Source organism: Phymastichus coffea, unplaced genomic scaffold (assembly GCF_024137745.1).
Source record: "Phymastichus coffea isolate CEN01 unplaced genomic scaffold, Cenicafe_Pcof_1.1 PCOF00015, whole genome shotgun sequence".
Taxonomy (NCBI): domain Eukaryota; kingdom Metazoa; phylum Arthropoda; class Insecta; order Hymenoptera; family Eulophidae; genus Phymastichus; species Phymastichus coffea.
Genome location: NW_026706826.1, coordinates 4,017,174 through 4,036,748, shown reverse-complemented (window position 1 = coordinate 4,036,748; position 19,575 = coordinate 4,017,174). Strand labels below are relative to the sequence as shown.

Sequence of the window (19,575 nt, the reverse complement as noted above, 5' to 3'; positions counted from 1 at the left end):
AAAAGATAAACCCATAGATCATACTAACGTCAAAGAAAATTTGGAATGTCGTAGCTGCTTTTATCAGATAAATAATTAAGATTATAGAAGAAAAAAAGAGACAAGTGAGAAGAAGAGACTGAAGAAATCACAAGATTGATAGGTTGAGAAGTACAGCATCCGAAGGAAAATCCTGCGGGATCATAACAATCCCTATCAAAGTAATACTAAAAAAAAGTGTCGGTGTGTGCTAGATATTGTAACGGACAGTTCACGTTATGGTCGTACATCCCTAGTGCCGTAAAACGAAAGGGTTTTTAGTCAGTAGACTACGTTGGAATTCTGGCTCATGACGACATTGGGGTTGATATCGTTTGAATAATTTTATCAACAATGGTTATTACGATCTATAAATGATCTTTGCCCTACAACTCCCATAAAAAATTTGTCTATATACTCTTTTTATCACATGCAATAATAACGTCTGTAGATATGGAGAAATTCTTGTAACTTCACTGTACTCTTCATTTCATTATTAAAAAATATTTATTAGAAAAGGTCGAGCATAGAATACTCAATTGATAATATACAAGAAGACAACATTTTTAGTTATATATTTCTTACAGAATAATATATTTTTCCTGGTAAATATATTTTCAAAACTTAAAAAATAGTTAGTATTTTAAATGTTATACTTTTATTATAAATTTTTTTCGATAATTAAACCAAAGATGACAATTTTGGAAAGGGATTTTGTTTAGAAATTACTAATTTTTTATGTTGATGTGAAATATAACCTTTGATTTTTCCATCGAAAATCAGATTTGCAACTATGCATTCTGTTTCGTCTATATCTAAATCATTTCGTCCGTATATTTTTAATGCACCTAGAAGACATTCCATATCTATTTGATGAGTTTTAAGAACTAAATAAACTTTTTTAAATAAATTTCTGTATGCAATTAATTTTAGTTTTTCAACAATCAAATATATTCCGGCGTTGATAAGAAATCCTTCTTGATAACTCATAACTGATTCTAAACTCTGTATATTTCCTTTTCTAACAGCGTCAATTAAATCCGAGAATTCCAGTAAATTATATTTTTTTAATAAATGGTATTTTGGAAGAATCCCAAGTAGCATCTTGACAGGAACAAGATATAATAGTATAAGACGTTTATTCTGCATAGATCCTTTATGGCAATGTTGGAAGGCGTAGGTTAAGTATTCGTCAGCTGAAAGAAATAAAATGAATATTTAATTCAATACTAATAAAAATAGATTGTTCAATATTTTTTAAGAATGTAAAGAGATTTTCAAACTTTATATATAGCTTCATTATTCATAAGATTATTTTTAATCTTTTTATACAGGAAGAATTCCTAACTTCCTGATTCTAACTTATAAGACCTTCACTATATGAGATAATTAATTAATAATAAAAATAATAAAGATAATTAAACTTAGCGCCGTTTATTATAAAATAAATATAGAAGAATTTGAAGGTTTATTCAGGTAAAAACTGTTTTTATAAATTTGTATTAAATAAGTTGAAGAAATCTGTTTTAAATTCATTGGCCCATTTAACGTAGTTAACTACTGCTATATCAAGATTTAATTTAACATATTTCATTATTCTTAAAATCGCTGTAAATTGAAAATCCCGCCTCCAAAGTAGGTATGCAATTTCGATTATTTTCGGATCACCATAAAAGTAATTTGGAGGCAATCTCTGGCAAGCGTATTGTAGCTTTCGATGATATTTTTAGTCAACCAATCAAAAACTCTTGAAAGATTCTCATAGAATAAAAATAACTGCCTTTGTACTGACTCCCTCAGTAACTCGTGACCAAATTATCTGCCTCTCTTCCATCTTTAAAGGGTTCACGGCCTAACTAATAATTGGTTGTGGAGGAAATCTGCGCGTCTACTTGTGTTCGATTTGGCCGAAGCCTGTCTTTGAACTTCTCTTCAAGACATGTGCAGCTTGCGACTCTCTCGGATATCTTCGGCCTATCGTCAAGAACCTTCGGTTCTTCGCCCGTCCTACTTCAAGAGCCGAACTTATCTCGGTCCTGTCTGAAAATGACCTACTTGATCTAGCTTCACTGCATTGTGTTCAGTTGTACGTAGCGCTCAGAATTACCCACTCGCGTCATTAGGATTGTCATTAAATTGTTTTTGACTAGTTCCGAACCGCCACCTTCGCTACCGCCATTTCCTCCTACTACCTAAAGAATTCTTACGAGGTGTTCGCCTCCAATTTTTATCTAACTGTAATATGTTGTAGAATAGAAAAAAAAAATAAGAGACATGTAATTTTTATCGACGAAGAAGTTTTTTTTGGGAATGAAAATAACCTTTAAAAATTACCCCCCAAAAAAAACTACATATTAACTTTAAAAAAAAATTGAATATTGATATAATACTAACGCCAAATTGTTTATTATAAAATGGCAGTTTTATGACAATTATTTTTACTTTAAAATGTTGCAACCCCTCATTTTTTCTAAGTAAAAATATTGCTTTTTTTACAATCGAGTACCGGCTTTTCAAAGTCATTTAAATTAAATTAACATATATTTTATTTAAATAAACGAAAAAATTTAGTCGGGGCGTTTCACATGATAACCAACAAGATATTTCAAATTTATTTTAAATAAATTACAATAAACTATAGCAAAAAAAAATCTATAACAATTAGATATTAAAGCATTTTTTGTTATTTTTTTAACTTGTTATACGGAAAGTTGAATCTGTATTACAAATTTAACTCTAAAGAAAGCAAAATATACAAGATGATGCAATAAGTTAAAAAAAGTAGTAATAATTTTAGAAAGAAGATTTTCCACATCATGAACATCTAATAATAGCAATATTTGTACATCCAGGTCTCTCACACAAACCTTGATAAATCTGCTTATGTAAATCCAAATACGAGAAGGATAAGTTTTTTTGTTTATATATCCATTTTTAAACCAACTGTTATATAAAATACTTAAAAAGATTGATATTTATAGTTGAAGACAGTCGATTGTAAGTGCTTGTAATTTTATAACATTGTTCCTAAAATGTAAATTAATGTAAATGTCTTCATTTATTAATATCACACTTCGGAAAAAGTGCCTTACAAAGTTTTCCCAGAGTCTAAAACTAAAAATATCTAAAGATTCTATCTTTGATGCTGTACCTTTGGGTAACTTTAATAGATGGATTTGTTTATCTTTAACAATAACTTCTTGTACAGCTTCTGGACAATGTCTACTTGATGAATTTATTAGAAATACACATTTACTATTAATATTAGGATAAAAGACTTCTCTTAATTACGTTTTGAAATATTCGATAAATATAATGAATACTTAAAAAGTCGTATAAAATCAATATTTTCAGATTATACATAGCTTTCAATTTACCTGGTTTTGAAGCTATCACGTAAACATTAAGTGGTTTGAATAAAACTTTTAGTATTATCGTCTTAACTTATTTTTTATTTTCTTCATAACTAAAAAAAGGGGCGAAAGTAATTTTCCTGTAATAATTATAGTTAGTTGTATCGTAACCTGTGGGTTATTGCGGAAATTGATTGAACAACATACTTAACTTTTTTTGTTACTTTCTCTATTAGTGTTAGTTTAGATTGAATTTCTATCTTAATCCACTTTTATCAGAGGTATAGATATTATTTTTTTCACACTAATAGATATAATTTCGTGGTTTATCTAACAATTTGTTTTCTTTATCTTTAAATTTCGACTCACCACATAAAATTTTTTTTGTAACATATAAAAAATTTATTTATTTTTTTGTCTATTATTCTATGCTCTTAATGTCTATCTTCTCTCTCTATGTCTTCGCAGATCTCCAGTATTTAACCGCTTTCTCTTTTAATTCATAATTTAACTTTTTATTATCCTTTAATTACATTAAATAATTTAATTACACTCATTAAGTATGCTGTTTGTACCATATATTCTCTTTGATAGCCATCGCTTCACAATTTTTAAATTCTTCTTGAAATTCGAGTGTACTATCTTTTAGAGCTCCCATTTTGTTAAATCTATCCAAAGCATTCAAAAATTTTTTTCAATATTTTCTTTTAATTCTAATTCTGCATGGTTAACAAGAATTTCTTGTAAGAGTATATTCATAACTTAGAATGATCGATTGATTTTCATTGTTGTCAAATATTAGAATACTTACAATTAACACAATTGAAACATAAAACTTACTGCTAAACGTTTCTGATAAATGTTGTTTTTCATTGTTGAAATGTCTTATTCGACTAATCTTATACTGATAAAAGTAGAAGTATTACAGGAATGAAATAAACAAAAACATCAGCATATTGAAGTCTAAAAATGCCATATGCTTCCCACGTTGTTTCTCTATTTCAGAATATCTCTTTACACTTATCTTATGAGTAAGAGTTATCATAGAAATGTAGCACACGAAAATAGAAACTTTTTAAATGTAAAACTTCCAACACTTAATGGTACAAATAATACGAGGGTGGTCCGATAAGTACTTAGCCTACAAAAGAAAAACGAAAATTTTGGAAAAGTGGGGTTTTATTTTTCAACATAGTCTTCTTTTAGTTCGATACACTTGGCCCAGCGATGCTCCAACTTCTTTAACCCGTTTGAAAAATACGTTTCCTCGAGGTCTGAAAAGTAGGCTTCCGTGGCAGCGATTACCTCCTCATTCGACTCAAATTTCTACCCGGCGAGTGACTTTTTCAAGTTTGGAAACAAAAAGAAGTCGCATGGGGCTAAATCTGGAGAATACGGTGGATGGGGCAGCAGTTCGTAGCCTAATTCGACCAATTTGGCCATGGCGACGGCGGAGGTGTGAGCCGGTGCGTTGTCATGGTGGAAGAGTACTTTTTTCTTCGCCAAATGGGGCCGTTTTTTCTGCAATTCGACGTCGAATCGGCCTAATAATTCAGCATAGTACAGCCCTGTGACCGTTTTATCCCTCTCCAGGTAGTCGATGTAGATCACACCTTGTGAATCCCAGAAAACGGTGGCCATCACCTTTCCGGCCGATGGGACAGTCTTCGCCTTCTTCGGAGCACTTTCGCCGGGTAAAGTCCACTGTTTCGACTGTTCCTTGGTCTCTGGTGTATACCAGTGGATCCATGTCTCGTCGACTGTCATGAAACGACGCAGAAACTCCTTCGGATTGCGCTTAAACAGCGTCAGACATTGCTCTGAAGTTGTCTCACGGTTGCGCTTGTTGTCCGGAGTGAGCAAACGCGGCACCCATCGCGCCGACAGCTTTCTCGTGCCCAAAATTTCATGCAGGACATGACCCACGCGGTCTTTTCAGATGCCTACGATCTTAGCTATCTCGTGCACCTTCAATCGTCGATCTGCCAATACGAGATCGTGAACTTTTGTCACGTTATCCTCCGTGGTAGCCATTTTCGGAGCACCTGGACGTGGCTCTCCAAAAATCGACGTGCGACCACGTTAAAACTCGTTAAACCAATTTTTGACGGTCGCCATCGAAGGAGAAGAGTCACTGTACACGGCATCCAAGCGCTTTTTGATTTCGCTGCGCGATTTCCCTTCCAAAAACAAGAATCAAATCACCGATCGATACTGCTCTTTTTCCATTTTTCAAAAATCAACGGACACACTTGCTTTCACACGCTCTCAAAAATAAACTATAACTCCGATCCGGCTGAAATCTTTACAGTAACCATCGAGAAGGTTGTACTACGTGATAGAATATTTCTTTTCCGAGAGTGGCGCCATCGGGCGGTGAGGCTAAGTACTTATCGGACCACCCTCGTAGTCATAGAACTGCCATTTCATTGTTTCCACGCTTTAAAATATATGCAAGCCTCGTTTATCTTTAAATTTCTAAGCTACTTTATGAAAGAGTATTTTTTTATTAACTTTGAAATTTTGTAAATATAGGGGTGGGTTATATATGTAAATCGACTTTTTGATAAAATTCCCGAAATACCTCGACTAAAATTTTCCGTTTTCTTTATAAAATATATATTTCAGTTTAATCTAAGCAATTTCCTTGTCAGTATCCACTCACCATATATCAGTATGACTATAGATAGCTATCAACCTCATCAGTCCCTGCAGCAGTATTAACCGGAGTATATCATTCCTCATCAGGAGTAACGGCCATCACGTTACAAATTCACTAGACCCCACGGGTAATAGCCGCACCCACGATAATATCTTCAATCACAAACTCAACAGTTAACCATCCAATCTTTTCCTGCTGAGCCGTTGTAGTTTTTGCAGCGCCGCCAGCCCCTTACCTAGCCTCTACCACTATCTTACTTTTATACTACGTTCTTAAAACCATTATCAAGTCACCTGTAGCATACAACTCAATCTCCATCAACTTTCTCCATCTCGAACTACTATCCACTCTACTCATCCCGATTCTGATGGTGCTTGTCTCCCGCTATCTTCACTAACGGAGCATGTTGTCATGGATTTCTACCTTGTGCCTCCTTCGACGAGTCACCCTTGCTCTAGGTTAAATTTCAGCGCATGACGAGCGTATGCTGCTCCGCCTAATCCAGTATCAAATTTTTCAAATTCAAAAAAGTATACCCTATATTCCGGCTCTAAATTCTAACCCAAAAATAGACGCCATATTGGAACCGTCATTTTGAATTTTGACAATTGGACTCCAGATTCGTAATCAGCGACCTCGAAAACCCAAGTATACAAATTTTAATTCATATAAGCTTCAGTTTGAAAATTATGTCCGCCATATTGGATTTGCCATTTTGAATTTTGAAAATCAGACTTCAGATTCGTAATCAGCGACCGCGAAAACCTTTGATGTACATTTTCAGATTCGGGATAAGTGAAGAAAAAAAAAGTGTCCCTGAAAGGGTTATAAAGAGTTTGACATCAATTCGTTATGTCTCTGTCTCTCTCTCAATATGACAAAAATATTAAGAATATTATATATATATAGCTTATATCTTAGAGTATCCCGTGCCAAGAAATCTACAATTGCGACGTTTTCTTGGTATGGCCTCGTGGTACCGGAAATTCCTGCAGGATTTTACTACACTGGCTGTACCTCTTACGTCCCTCACGAAAAAGGACACCAAGTACGTATGGACGGAAGAGCACCATACCGCTGATACCAGTGATACGGGCCTTGGCAGTGTTTTACTTCAGAAGACAGAAGAAGGGGATTGCGACCTATGTTTTGCTAATCGCATCCTCACGCCTATGGAACGCCGACTATCGGTTACTGAACGTGAATGCCTTGCAGTCATATGGTCTATAGAAAAATTCAGGCCATACATTGAGGGATATCGCTTCACAGTGGTGAGTGATCACCACAGTCTAATGTGGCTCCAAAATCTGTGGAGCCCCAATGGTAAATTAGGCCGATGGTCTTTGCGCCTCCAGGCATACGATTTTAACGTCGTACACCGTAAGGGCAAGAATAATGTCGAGCCCGATGCACTTTCTCGTATGTACGAGACAGACAAAGACGTAGCAGCTTCGCTAGCGTCTTTCACGGTTGCAAAAGATATAAAGGATCCGTGATACCGGCGTAAGTTTCTGCAGGTCGAACGGGATCCAAAAGCACAACCTTACTGGAAGATTGTTGGCGGTCGTTTGTATTTGTATCGACCAGATCGTGTGATCGACGATCTCATGGGAGACGACGACGCCTGGAAGCTCGTTGTTCCAAGAGAACAGCGCGAGCAGGTTCTCATGGAATGTCATGAGGAACCCACAGCTGACCATTTAGGCCGACAAAAAACTCACCAGAGGGTGGTGCTACGTTATTACTGGCCAAGTGTCTACAAAGATACCGCACACTTTGTACGTAACTGTCAAGTATGCCAGCAAATTAAAGTCGAACAACGAGCCCCTGCTGGACTAATGAGAAAACACGTTGTTTCCCGTTCATGGAAAATGCCAAAAGGATAAAGAGAGAGATTAATCATCGCATCTTTTTACGTTTTGGAATCCCTGATAGATTTCTATCAGACAATGGCACGCCCTTTAAAAACTCGTTAGTCGACTCTTTCTTAGATGCTCACGGCGTCTTTCACGGCACATGCGCTCCTTATTCCCCCAAATCGAACCCGATCGAGCGAGTAAACCGCACCATCAAAATTATGATCGCGACATTTATTGCGGATAAACATAATAAGTGGGACGAACATATTGGCAAGTTTGCCTTTGCCTACAATACTGCTATCTATGAGACTACTCGCTCCAGTCCAGACTTCCACAATTACGGACGGAATCCAGAAACGTCATATAACGTTCAACGCAGGGAAGAGCGCGCTGCTCTACAGCAGCTAGAAACTACGGCCCATGAAGAATGGTACTCTCGCATGCAAAAGCTTGACGAATTACGAGCCAATACCTGCGAGAGGAGTGAAGCTGCTCATCTGCGACAAGAGAAGTACTACAAACGGAAACATCGTGATGTTAACTACGACGTCGGCGATAAAGTTTGGGTAAAGAACCGAGTACTTTCCTCTGCTGCTAAAGTCATAGCAGCTAAACTCTGTCTCAAATACGCTAGCCCATTTGTTGTGATATCTCGCCTAGGCATGAATTCTTATCAGCTTCGGATCGAGAATGGAGTCGATATAGGAAAAGTCGCTGTCTGTGACATGAAGCCCTGTTTCGATGCCGAGCAATTTCCCTCGGACGCGACACGGGATGAGGGTGACGTCCTGTACGGGGAAGCTTTAAAGCTTTCCATTAATGAAAGCACCCGCGCAGATGCTCTACCAGTGATGGAGGAATCAACGGTAACAGCTTCTTCTGTGCCGGTGAATGATGATGCAAAGACTCAGTTGAATCCAAGCCCAGTTCCTCTGGTACCAAGGGTCATTGCTCATCGGAAAAGAGGCCGACCACGTGGCTCTAAGAAAGTCATACCGCCACTGGTAACAACCTCATCCTTAGAGGCAAGCTTGACGCTTAACATTCTTCTATCACAGCGTGTTTACACTACACGACACCATAACAACACTAAGCCTACGCTATACTCTTCAAGACATTCCACAGTCATTTCTTCCCTTGGCTTGCCTACTGCCCTGCTTTCGCTTATGCTTCACCGCTTTCAATTTTTTTTCTTGGTTAGCTCTTATTAATTAAGATGAATCCTTTATAGAAAAATGTTACCCGTTAAGAAAGCCCGTGAAGAGCCAGACATGGTCCTGGTGACCATTCCCCGAAGCCTGCTGGTCCAATTCGGGAAAGTCGCCTCTGAGATGGCTAGAGCGCAGGCTCCGCTCCCGCCAGAGATTAAGCCAGAGTTATCCTCGATCGAGAAGCTGGCTCTGCGCTGGGCGGAACGATACACCGCGAAGCACCGAGAAGAGGAGGAGCAGGCTAGGCGCTGGACAGAGCGTAACGCTGCCAAGCGCAGAGAAGAAGAAGAGGAGCGACATCTGCGTGCCCAACGGGCTCTCCCGCTCCGGACAATCAGGACAAGAGGCAACGGCATACCCCGAGTCGCGTCTATCCTCCGTGCGTCTGACCGATGTCACAGAGGAAGAGCCAACACCGGCCCAAACCCACGAAGAAAGGTGGGTCGACGCAGAAGCTACGGTTGTGTCGCTCTGCGCGTATCAGGGTGCAAGAAGAAGAACGCCGGGCCTATGCTGCCGTTATGGCGTTCACCGAGCACCCTGACGCTCGTGTTCGAGCTGCCCCATCCCCCGGCTTTGTCCAGAAAGTCCGGGATGAAAAAGATCGTCAGGCCTTTCTTACCCAAGCGGCAGAACGCTGGAATGAAGCCAAGGCCATCCAGAAGGAGCGCGAACACCTTCTGGCACAGCAAGAGCAAAAGCGGCAGGAAATTTTGGAGCTCCAACGCCAACTGGTTGGACTAAATGTCCAGTACGCATGGGCTTCCGCCGCGATTGCAAGCGCTGCTATCCCTGGTCCGTCCCCGAGCCACAAGCCAGGTCCAACCCGTCCGGATCCCGACCTGCTCACCCATGAAGAGCGTTGCGAGATCGCTAGGCAGGCCCAAAGGCTCCCTGGCAGATTTTGCCGGAAAAATGAGGGTCTAACCCCTCAGTACTCTGCGCTCCTGCACCAAGATGCCACAAAGCCATGTGGTAAGTACGATGGTCCAGCCCCGGAGAAGAGGCGCATTCGGTTCTGCTACGTCTGCAACTTGACGGCAGTCAGTAGGACCGAAAACTGCACTAACTTTTCCAACATTGGAAGTTCGAGCAGGGACTGGAGCCACGATACACCTATGGTGACGAGTTGTGTGAGCGACGTCACCACTGAGCTACCCTCAGCACGGCCACCTCTCTTCAAGTCTTCTGCCTCAAGGCCTCGACACCGAAAAAAGAAGAGAGAAGAGCGAAGATTAAAGCCGAAGATCTTTCGCCTCTTGGCCTGCGCGCCATTCAAATTTTGCGCCGTTGCGCCTATAATCTAAGGCTTTACCGTGCCCCTTTTATTTCCCTAACCATGGCATTAACGCCACTTTAATTTGTTTTCCTTCTTTGGCATGGTCCCTATGTCGCAGAGAGAGAGAGAGAGCGCGATAGGGAAGATAACCCTTGTTTTTTTTATAATTAATAATAAATTACTTATCTTGACTATCCCCTGTAGTTTTCTTTACGAGAGAGACCTGAGATTAGTACCGCCCTCGTTACCAACGTCTGGAGGGTGGAGGATATAACGAGTTTGACATCAACTCGTTATGTCTCTCTCTATATATATGACAATAATATTAAGAATATCATATATATAAATGTTATATTATTTGAACTATATTTCTCCTTAGCAGCAACAGACAACGACTGCGGAGAAGGTAAGAGAGAGCGCCGGCAGAGAGAGACCGCGTGTGCGAGTAGGCTTAGCGACATGTATGACGAACCGCGCGCTGCGCGCCGCGTGACGAAGGGCCGGCAATTAGCCGATAGCTCGCGAACCGCGCAGAGACATTCGATCGTGCGTGCACTTGTACTAGATTTCCTTTGTGAATCGTCTCGTGGTAACAGAGAGACTTTCGACTGTGATAAGTGAGTGAAGTTCAACTGTTCGTGCAATACCTCTCCTCCTTCGCGACAAGCGATAGTGCAGTAAGACAAATTCTGCAATCGTACCGAATCGTAATTGAGGGCCTTCGATTAATCTAAGTACCGACCGTTCCTTAGATCTCTCTCTCTCTCTCTCTCTCTCTCTCTCTCTCTCTCTCTCTTTCTCTCTCTCTCTCTCTCTCTCTCTCTCTCTCTCTCTCGCTTTGCTTATCTCGCCGATCTCTCTGAACCGCCCTGTACACTGCCTCGTACATAAACTTTATGTATTAGTATACGATTAAAACTGTATGGCTTTTCTTTTGAACTACTCTTTCCTTACTATCGCTTCCCTTAACTTTCGCGTTTTAAGCTGCGTGATCCACGACTCTCTCCGCGGACCAGTTGGCGATCTGACCTACCGAGCCGGTCTTGCGTAGCAGAACGCAGTGCCGCAAAGAGCTGCATTTGTGCCAGCCACTACTTAATCTCGGTATAATTAATATAATGTAGCGGTCTAAATCCCCGTTACAGGGTTAAACAGAATCATAAACCAAAAAAACTAATTTATTTTAGTTACTAAACAGCATTTTAAAATTAAATATCAAATGGTGAATCTTGTCAATCACAAAAGAGATTTTTGTATCAATGGCATTGTCATCCAACAGCGCACGTTAAATATCATTCAGATGCATGAAGAGCTTTATTCAAAAGAGAAGCCGTTAAGATATAGTCTGTTATGTAAACCTAATGAAGCAATTTTAAGCGCATAGACTTTTTGAGTGTTCGACATCGAAGTTTACAAACACTATTAAAATTTTTTATTACAGTTAGCAAGACTATTAAAAGAATATCAAGTTTTTGAATAAAAGATTGAGCAATGCCCCAACTGTACCGTTAATCATGAAAAATCATGCCTTCATTGTTAAAAATGAATCACTAATGATTAAAAGATATTCGATTCACTGAGCAAATTCACTGAGCTTTAGTATTAATTATATCAATGTCAAATCTTCGATCCCAGTAAATAAATTTGAAAAAAAATTAAAAAAATACATTAAAACATGCTAAATAAAAATGAAAATATAAAAAATTTTAAAAAATAACAAAAGCTAATTTTGGATCCGCCAAGTTCGAAGGCAAATCAGAGCTTGTATTGTACTTACAATCCTAAAAAAATCCTATATAATGGAATTAGTGAAAAACGCGCAATTTTAAAAATTTTTGTCCGCCATATTAAATCCGCCATCTTGGATTGAGCAAATCAATCAATGGACTCATGATCAGTGATCTCAACGATTGATTTTTCAAAAATCTCTAGGTGTCACGTAATTTTGGGCGTCACATTGGACTTTACCCTGAATGGAAAAGTTTTTACCATATATGGTTTTTGAAAGTAGAGCTCAAGACCTTTCATTTTGGACGTTTTAGAGCTCAATCAGCTTCATGATGCTAGTTTTATTATCAATTTAATAAACAAAAAAGTAGGATCACGTGGTTTTAACGGCCATATTTGATTAAATGTGAAGTTTCGGGGGAAAAGGCCACTCGAATTTCAAAAGTAGACTTCAAAATCTTTCAATTAACCACCGATAGAAATTTGATAAACAAAATGATTTGTGGCTTGTTGGGGATCATTCGTTGAGAAAGAATGATTCATATATAAGAAAAAATATTTAACATTTAATTTCTTCAAGATATCGAGAATTATGTCAATTAACATTCTCAGAATGATTTTTTTTTAGTGATATTTCCTTAGTATCATTGCATGAGGAGGAGCTTGTGTTAGAAGAATAAAAGTTATACAAAACTTACAGTTAGTTAGTGTATGTGTGTTGTTCACACTTTTTCGCTTTGAGGGTGGCGCAGCGTGATCAAACATTACCACCCCTCTCTTTGGGCGCCAATAGGTTGGCATAGCCCAATGTCTTTCACTCCTTCGCTTTCAAACACCTTGGAGATCAGGAAGTCAAGTTTGCTACGACATCCCTGACGCACACAGCGAGTCGGAAACTTTTTGATCTAAGGCGGCGAGCTCCTCGAAAGGAGTACCGATCTTTTCACGGTTCGACGCTCAAGGAGAGCGGAACTAAAGGCTTGACCCTCGGTTTGGGCGCGACGGGACTCTAGTTGCCCCAACGTCTACCGCGTCGGAAGCACGCGGCATACAAATCTTACGAGATTTGCTTGACCTGGTACCACTGCTCTGCAGAGGCCAACCCAAATTGGGATGTCGGAAGAGGGACCCAGCTAGGGACAGCCAGAGGAAATTCCTAAGACGATCAACCAGCTAAGCCTCCCCTCCTGGGCTCTCGTTCAAAACATTCCACCCTGCGTACCTGTATTAAGAGATTGCTCCCACGACTTACAGGTCCATCGTTTCGACGTGCCATGGCGCGTATTCCCATTGCGTTTCGGTCATTCCCGCTCACGCTGGTGGGTATCCGTTATTCGAAAAAGAAAGTTGTATCCTGATTTTCGCCTAAGTCTCGGATTTCGCTTTCTATGGAAGGCTTTTATGACTCGCTGATATTGATCTCTGCTCTTTCGATTAATATTTTCTGACTTGGGTCAGGGGCGGGGTCTCGCCTAGCCGACAAGGCGACTCCCCAGGCAGTTCTCAATATTCGTTCGAAATTAGCGTTCAAATTGTATTTTCTCACACAAAGGTGTCGGGCCTTACTCCAGGAGCTCGAGGCAAAGAACTTAGGGTGGCTGCTATGACCACGGCCGCGACTCTTTACCCACAATAGTGGCACCTACCGATTGCCAGTCGATAGGGGGTAATTTGTTATCTACCCGAATTAAATTCGGATTGCCGGGACCATTGGTCCTCTGCAACTAGTTCCCGGAGCGGTCTCCCGTCCTCTAAGAGGGTGCGCGGTACCACAATCCCGAGAGATTTCCCCTCAAGTGACTCCCGGATTTTGGCTTTTCTGGGCTCGAGTTGAGCTCTTGGGGTGTGGTAGACTCCGCGTTGAATGTTTGGGCGTTTACAGGTCGCACCTCACCGCGTGTTGTCATGGTCCGTGTTATTTATTTTTGTTTGGCCGGTTGGCCTTTTGCCCTAGGGGCAAGCGTTGTGTGTTTTGCCTACTGTTTCTTTACAGATACAGCGTTTTCAGCCCCACCACGTGAACGTACACACATCCGCGCTTGTGATTGCAAGTCTTCGTTCAAATACACATTGCATTCACTTCGGGTCGACTAGCATTAGTTGCATGTCGAGGGCAATCGGTGATGCATTTTGTACTTCAGCATTTGCATTTGCATATGCCCGTACAGGAGAGAGAAGTTTACGACATCCTCTCCCAAAACAACGAGTTGTTTGTTTGAGAAGTCTCCATTCTCTGTTGAGGAAGACAATTACTGTCCGCCGCTTTGACAAAAGATTTTTGCACAAAGTGACCTGCGGCTGGCCATATGGTGCACTATGTGCATCATCTATGTTTTTGCTAAGCGGACCATAATCGAGCTTCCTGAGAGCGTCGTGATTGCAACCGCCATACAAAACTTACAATCAAGAATACTGAAATTAGTGAATAAAAATAATTTTATAATAGACAAAAATCCTTCTAATCTTGATCAAATTTTTATTAAATAAGCTCTGTTATATCATTATCATGGAATCTATTTACATAAAATAAAGAAAATTAGAAAAAATTGTATACAAAAGCCAATAATCTAACAAATTTGCATTAAAAATAGCTACATAAGGTATATAATGTATTATAATACAATACCCAATGAGTTTAAGGCATTAAAGAATCATAAAGGTAGGAAAACTAAGATAAAGAAATAAAAAAAAGAAAATTATACATGAATTATTCTGGAACAATATTCGATCAATAAAACCGATTAAAACCAAATAAAACAAACATTTTATGAGATATACAATAACATGAGTATCGAGAATGTGCATTCTACTTTGGAAATCCAAGAGGATGTGATTTTTTCAGGTTTACTAATATTAGACGTCAGATCATACATATGTGTAAATGGATACTGCAAATATTATTTTAAAAGAAACATCTTAGAATCTCATTTTACAATTTACTGAAAATCTTAAAACATGAAAATGTTGAAACTATGTTTTGACATCAATTTATTCATACTCGTAGATCTAGCTAACAATATAATTAAATCATTAAAATACAAAAATACAGACAAGTAATAAAAAGCCTGAGTTTATGAAGGTTTATGAAGATTTATGAAGGTTTATGAAGGCTTATGAAGATTGCGGCATTTGTTTAAATCCCAATATTTATTTATTTATTTATTTATTTATTTACCAGAGTATATATACATTAATTACGTAATCGCAATAAATATACATACATTACACAACTAATAAATTATGTAATCCAGCAGAGGAAATATTATTCCTGTTTGCCAGTCTGGACATACTTAAACTTAAAAATTAATAAAACAAAATAAAAGTAATAAAAAAAAATTACATATGTATAGTCTGCTTGAAATTTGATAATCAAGAAACTATCAGGTCAAGCAAACTATTATAATTCAATTAATGTTCTTCACAATATTAAACAGTTATCACCAAAATCGAAAGAGCATTATTCTGGCTGTAGTTCTATTGATGTAAGTTGCTTTTCTATCACTTGCATAGCAGATTTTCTCTATGTGATTAAGTCTGGAAGGGAATTGTAAGTCTCACTGCACATGGGAACCTATAATGGGGAAACATGCTTTTATGTTGATGAGAAGAGTAGCACTTACAGTTTGATGTAAAGACTATATCGTCAACAACTATTATATATTTCTGCTTAGGTTGGAATTTTAGTCTGTAAGTGGAATTGATATAAATTTGAGTATCTTGTACTCCTCTGCTGAAGTAAAGAATAGCTTTATTATTATATTTTTATTATGAAGGTTACAATTACCTTGAGCACATATGTATGTTCTAATATCTAGTAATATGTTGTTTGGGAAAATTGTATCCTCATGGACTTACCATGTCGGATACTTAATTCCATTTAGCCATTTTTCCAATGATATGAGTAAATTTTTACAGTTGTATTTATCTTTCTTAGTTTCCTTACTCGGTGTAATAAGTTTCACGGGTTCTGTTGTATCCATAATTTGAGTTTTGTTTTCCTAGTATGTAAATTTTCTATTGATTTAAGTTCTTTAGGTAATTTGTTAAATATTGTAATAGCCCTAATATAACTGTATTTGATACTGATTTATCTCAATCTTCTTGGTACTTGTAGGCTGTTGTTTTCTTATTTCCATTATTGTATGTTATAGAAAATTCATCATAATGGTACACTAGTGATTCTAATGAGAAGGTTTTTCCTACATCAAGAGGTTGTTTTTCAATGATGAATTTAATTTTATTAACTATTTTAAGTAATCTGTTTTGCAAATTTTGTAGTCCTTTAATTCAACCAGAGTAAGCTTCTTCCCATGCAATAATTCCGTAAAATGCAATGCTATGGAATAGGCACGGTGGGTCTGAGCGACATTTAAATAAAAGTGAAAGCAGGTTCCAATTTTTTTGCATATTTCGGTAAAAATACCAATAATTAGAAGATCCCAGAAAGAATTAAAAAAAATCCCTGAGCCCTTTTTGAAAAAATCGATTTTTAAAAATTTTTATTAAACAAAAAAAATAAAAAAATAATTTTGGTTGTGGTTGATGGTATTAATAAATAAATCAATATTTTTTCGATATTTCCACAGATGCACATTTAATAATAAAAAATTCAACACCAGCATTTTGAAAATTAATTTTTTTTTATTTATTGACTGTTTTTACTAATTTTTATCTCTCTATTCTCCCATACACAATCATATTAATGAAGAAACACATGTATATATAAATATCAGTGTTTATTAATAGTATACATACGATAAGGACATAGCAGTATTGTAAACATGTGTGTTTACAGCGCGCACCTGTATCTAAGGAAGTAGTAGCTAGAATAGCGTGCTCAAAAGTTTTCACAGTTGTCCCAGCTTGATTGACCGATCAACAATGAAATCTGCCAGTAATAGTGTTCTCGTGATAAGAAATACAATAAGAATTTTGTTGTAGTTAACGTTCTGTGTTTCTTCAACATAATTGAATTAGCAACATGAAGCGACGTGCATTAACGCACTCTGAGAATCGTTCGAAAATTTGTTTGGTTTGTCAGAAAAAGAAGGCTAAACTGAAAAAAATTTGTGGAAAGTTTCTCGAGAAATTGGAGAATTTAGTGAGTTACAACATGTAACTCACTAAATTCTAACTAACCTTCCACAAATTGTTGTTTTCTCTTGGTCTGCAAAATAGGCCTCTGTGGTGGCGATTACTTCGTTGTTGGAGTGGAATCTCTTCCCGGCAAGTTAATTTTTTAAATTCAGAAACAAAAAATAGTCGCTCGGAGCCAAATTTGGAGAATATGGGGGATGGAGCAGCAGTTCATAGTGTAATTCGACCAATTTATTCGTGGCGACTGTAGAGGTGTGAGCCGGTGCATTATCGTGGTGGAAAATAACTTTCTTTTTAAACAAATGGGGCCGTTTTTCTTTTCATACGGCATCAAATCGGCTCAATAATTCAACGTAGTTCTGTCCTGTGACCGTTTTGTCCTTTTCCCGGTAGTCAATAAAAATCACACCTTGAGAATCCCAGAAAACAATGGCCATCACCTTTCCGGCCGACGGGACCGTCTTCGCCTTCTTCGGAGCAGGTTCCCTGGTTAAAATCCACTGTTTTGACTGCTCCTCGGTCTCTGAAGTGTACCAGTGAATCCATGTTTCATCGATGGTCAAGTAACGACACAAGAACTCTTTTGGATTGCGATTAAACAGCTCCAAACACTGCTTTGAACTGGTGTGGAATACTGCTTATCAGCACGCTGTAACGGTCCCATCTATGAGCTATTCTCTTATTTTCACTGGATTACTGCAACCCGCTAAACTAGTTAATCTGTTTACATCAATTAGCATATTAAACGGCACCACCTCATATATTATATGATTGTCTTAGTACCAGAGTGAAATTTCATTACCATATAAGGAGCGTGACGTCACCTACTTATAGATATAGGTATAATAGTTTTTGTTGTTTAATAAAAATGCGTTAATTAAGAGTAATTTGGATGAAACAAAGCATTTTTTATATAGATTTTAGGGCATAGATTTAGATTATAATAATTTTAATGGCGTTTAACTACTAAATTGTATTGAATTTTAATGTGCAAAGTTAATTTGTTTATTACATTGTAAATATTAACTATTGTAATAAAGCGGATACTCTAAATTCAAGATCTAAGAAACATGAGTAAGAATTCGTTTCATTGATAACAGCTTAGTTACTACTGTTATCAATAAATAAAGAATTAATAGTTTATTTAAACATATAATTGTATATAGATCGAAAGCATTAAGGAGGTATTACCGGTTATAAAAACAAAAAAATAGGCTAATTTTCAATTTTGTTTTCTCAGTTCTTTTATTCTATATCAATTTGCAATTTTCCACATATGAAAAATATGATTTGAAGATTTCAAAAAAATTTTTTTTGGATTTTTTTCGTCTCTTTTTCTAATTTACAGTGTGCGTTGAAGTCAGTAGGCTAAAAAATTCCCCGTCCTATAGCGGGAAAATAAGCTCGGGAACGAAGAATCTGAAACAAAGAAACCAAACGGCATTTTAAAAAGGAAGGTGTTTTACGTGGTAATTTACGACAATATTTAAAAAAAATCACAAGGAAAAAAAATGGCGATAGTTTTTTCACTTTTTTTCACTTGCTCATTTTTTTCAGGTTCACTTTTTGCTTATATTGTGATAAATTACTACACAGGATACTTTAATACAGAAACACACCAAATTTAGCTTAAATCGGTCGTGCCAATCCGGAGATTAAGTGTCCGCCGTTTGAAAGAACGTCATTTTGAGAAAAACGCGCTTAAAGTTTTTTATTATGAATTTATTCAATATTTTTATAAAAAACGAAATATTTATTACTTACAATTGCTCAGTCTGCTATCCCTGGACCATACCAAAAATTCAGGATGTGATTTCTGAAGGCACAATTAGTTGAAAAATAAAAAAAAAAATGATTTTTTCAAAATTATAACCTGTAATACCCTCTTAATTTTGTACATAACAACGACATTTTTATAATTTATTAATCTTATTTAACTAATTTAGTATTAGCATTATTAGATTTTACAAAAAACCGTTACAAATATGAAAATTGATTATAATTCAAATGTTATTAACTAATTTAAGTAATTCTTTTTAGGAATTACTTCTACTAGTGATAAGCTATTGATATATTATGACGGTAAACGTCTTATTAGTGCTAACGGCCCAACCATGCAGCTGCCCGTGAGGGCAGCACCTACTGGTTGGGGAAAATGTGACGAGGGAATTCGGCACGTGACGGGACGGAACGCGCGCGTACGAAAATGAAGCACTCGAGGATTAGAACCCGATCGCAGAGCTGTGCAACAAAGACATTTGACGTTTTCCCGAGCTTCCCTGAGTGCCGAGACGAAATAACAAGGAGAGACAGGAACTGTACCATCGCCCGACATAGACGAGTGTGTGTAAGCGTGCGTGTGTGAGGA

At 37.6% G+C, this 19,575-nt stretch overlaps 1 protein-coding gene across 3 annotated transcripts in view; it reads right to left on the bottom strand.

The window, feature by feature from the left end:
- Window positions 1-545: 545 nt before the first annotated feature.
- The window catches only part of LOC131675040 (PCI domain-containing protein 2), a 455,195-nt gene continuing 436,165 nt past the window's right edge, over window positions 546-19,575 (bottom strand). For 2 of the 3 annotated variants that reach the window (XM_058953864.1, XM_058953867.1), the window contains exon 5: window positions 547-1,214. In XM_058953864.1, the coding sequence (XP_058809847.1) occupies window positions 700-1,214 (515 nt within the window). In that variant the 3' untranslated portion in view covers window positions 547-699. Of the gene's footprint in view, window positions 1,215-19,575 lie in introns of all 3 variants that reach the window. The other variant, XM_058953865.1, reaches the window with a different exon arrangement.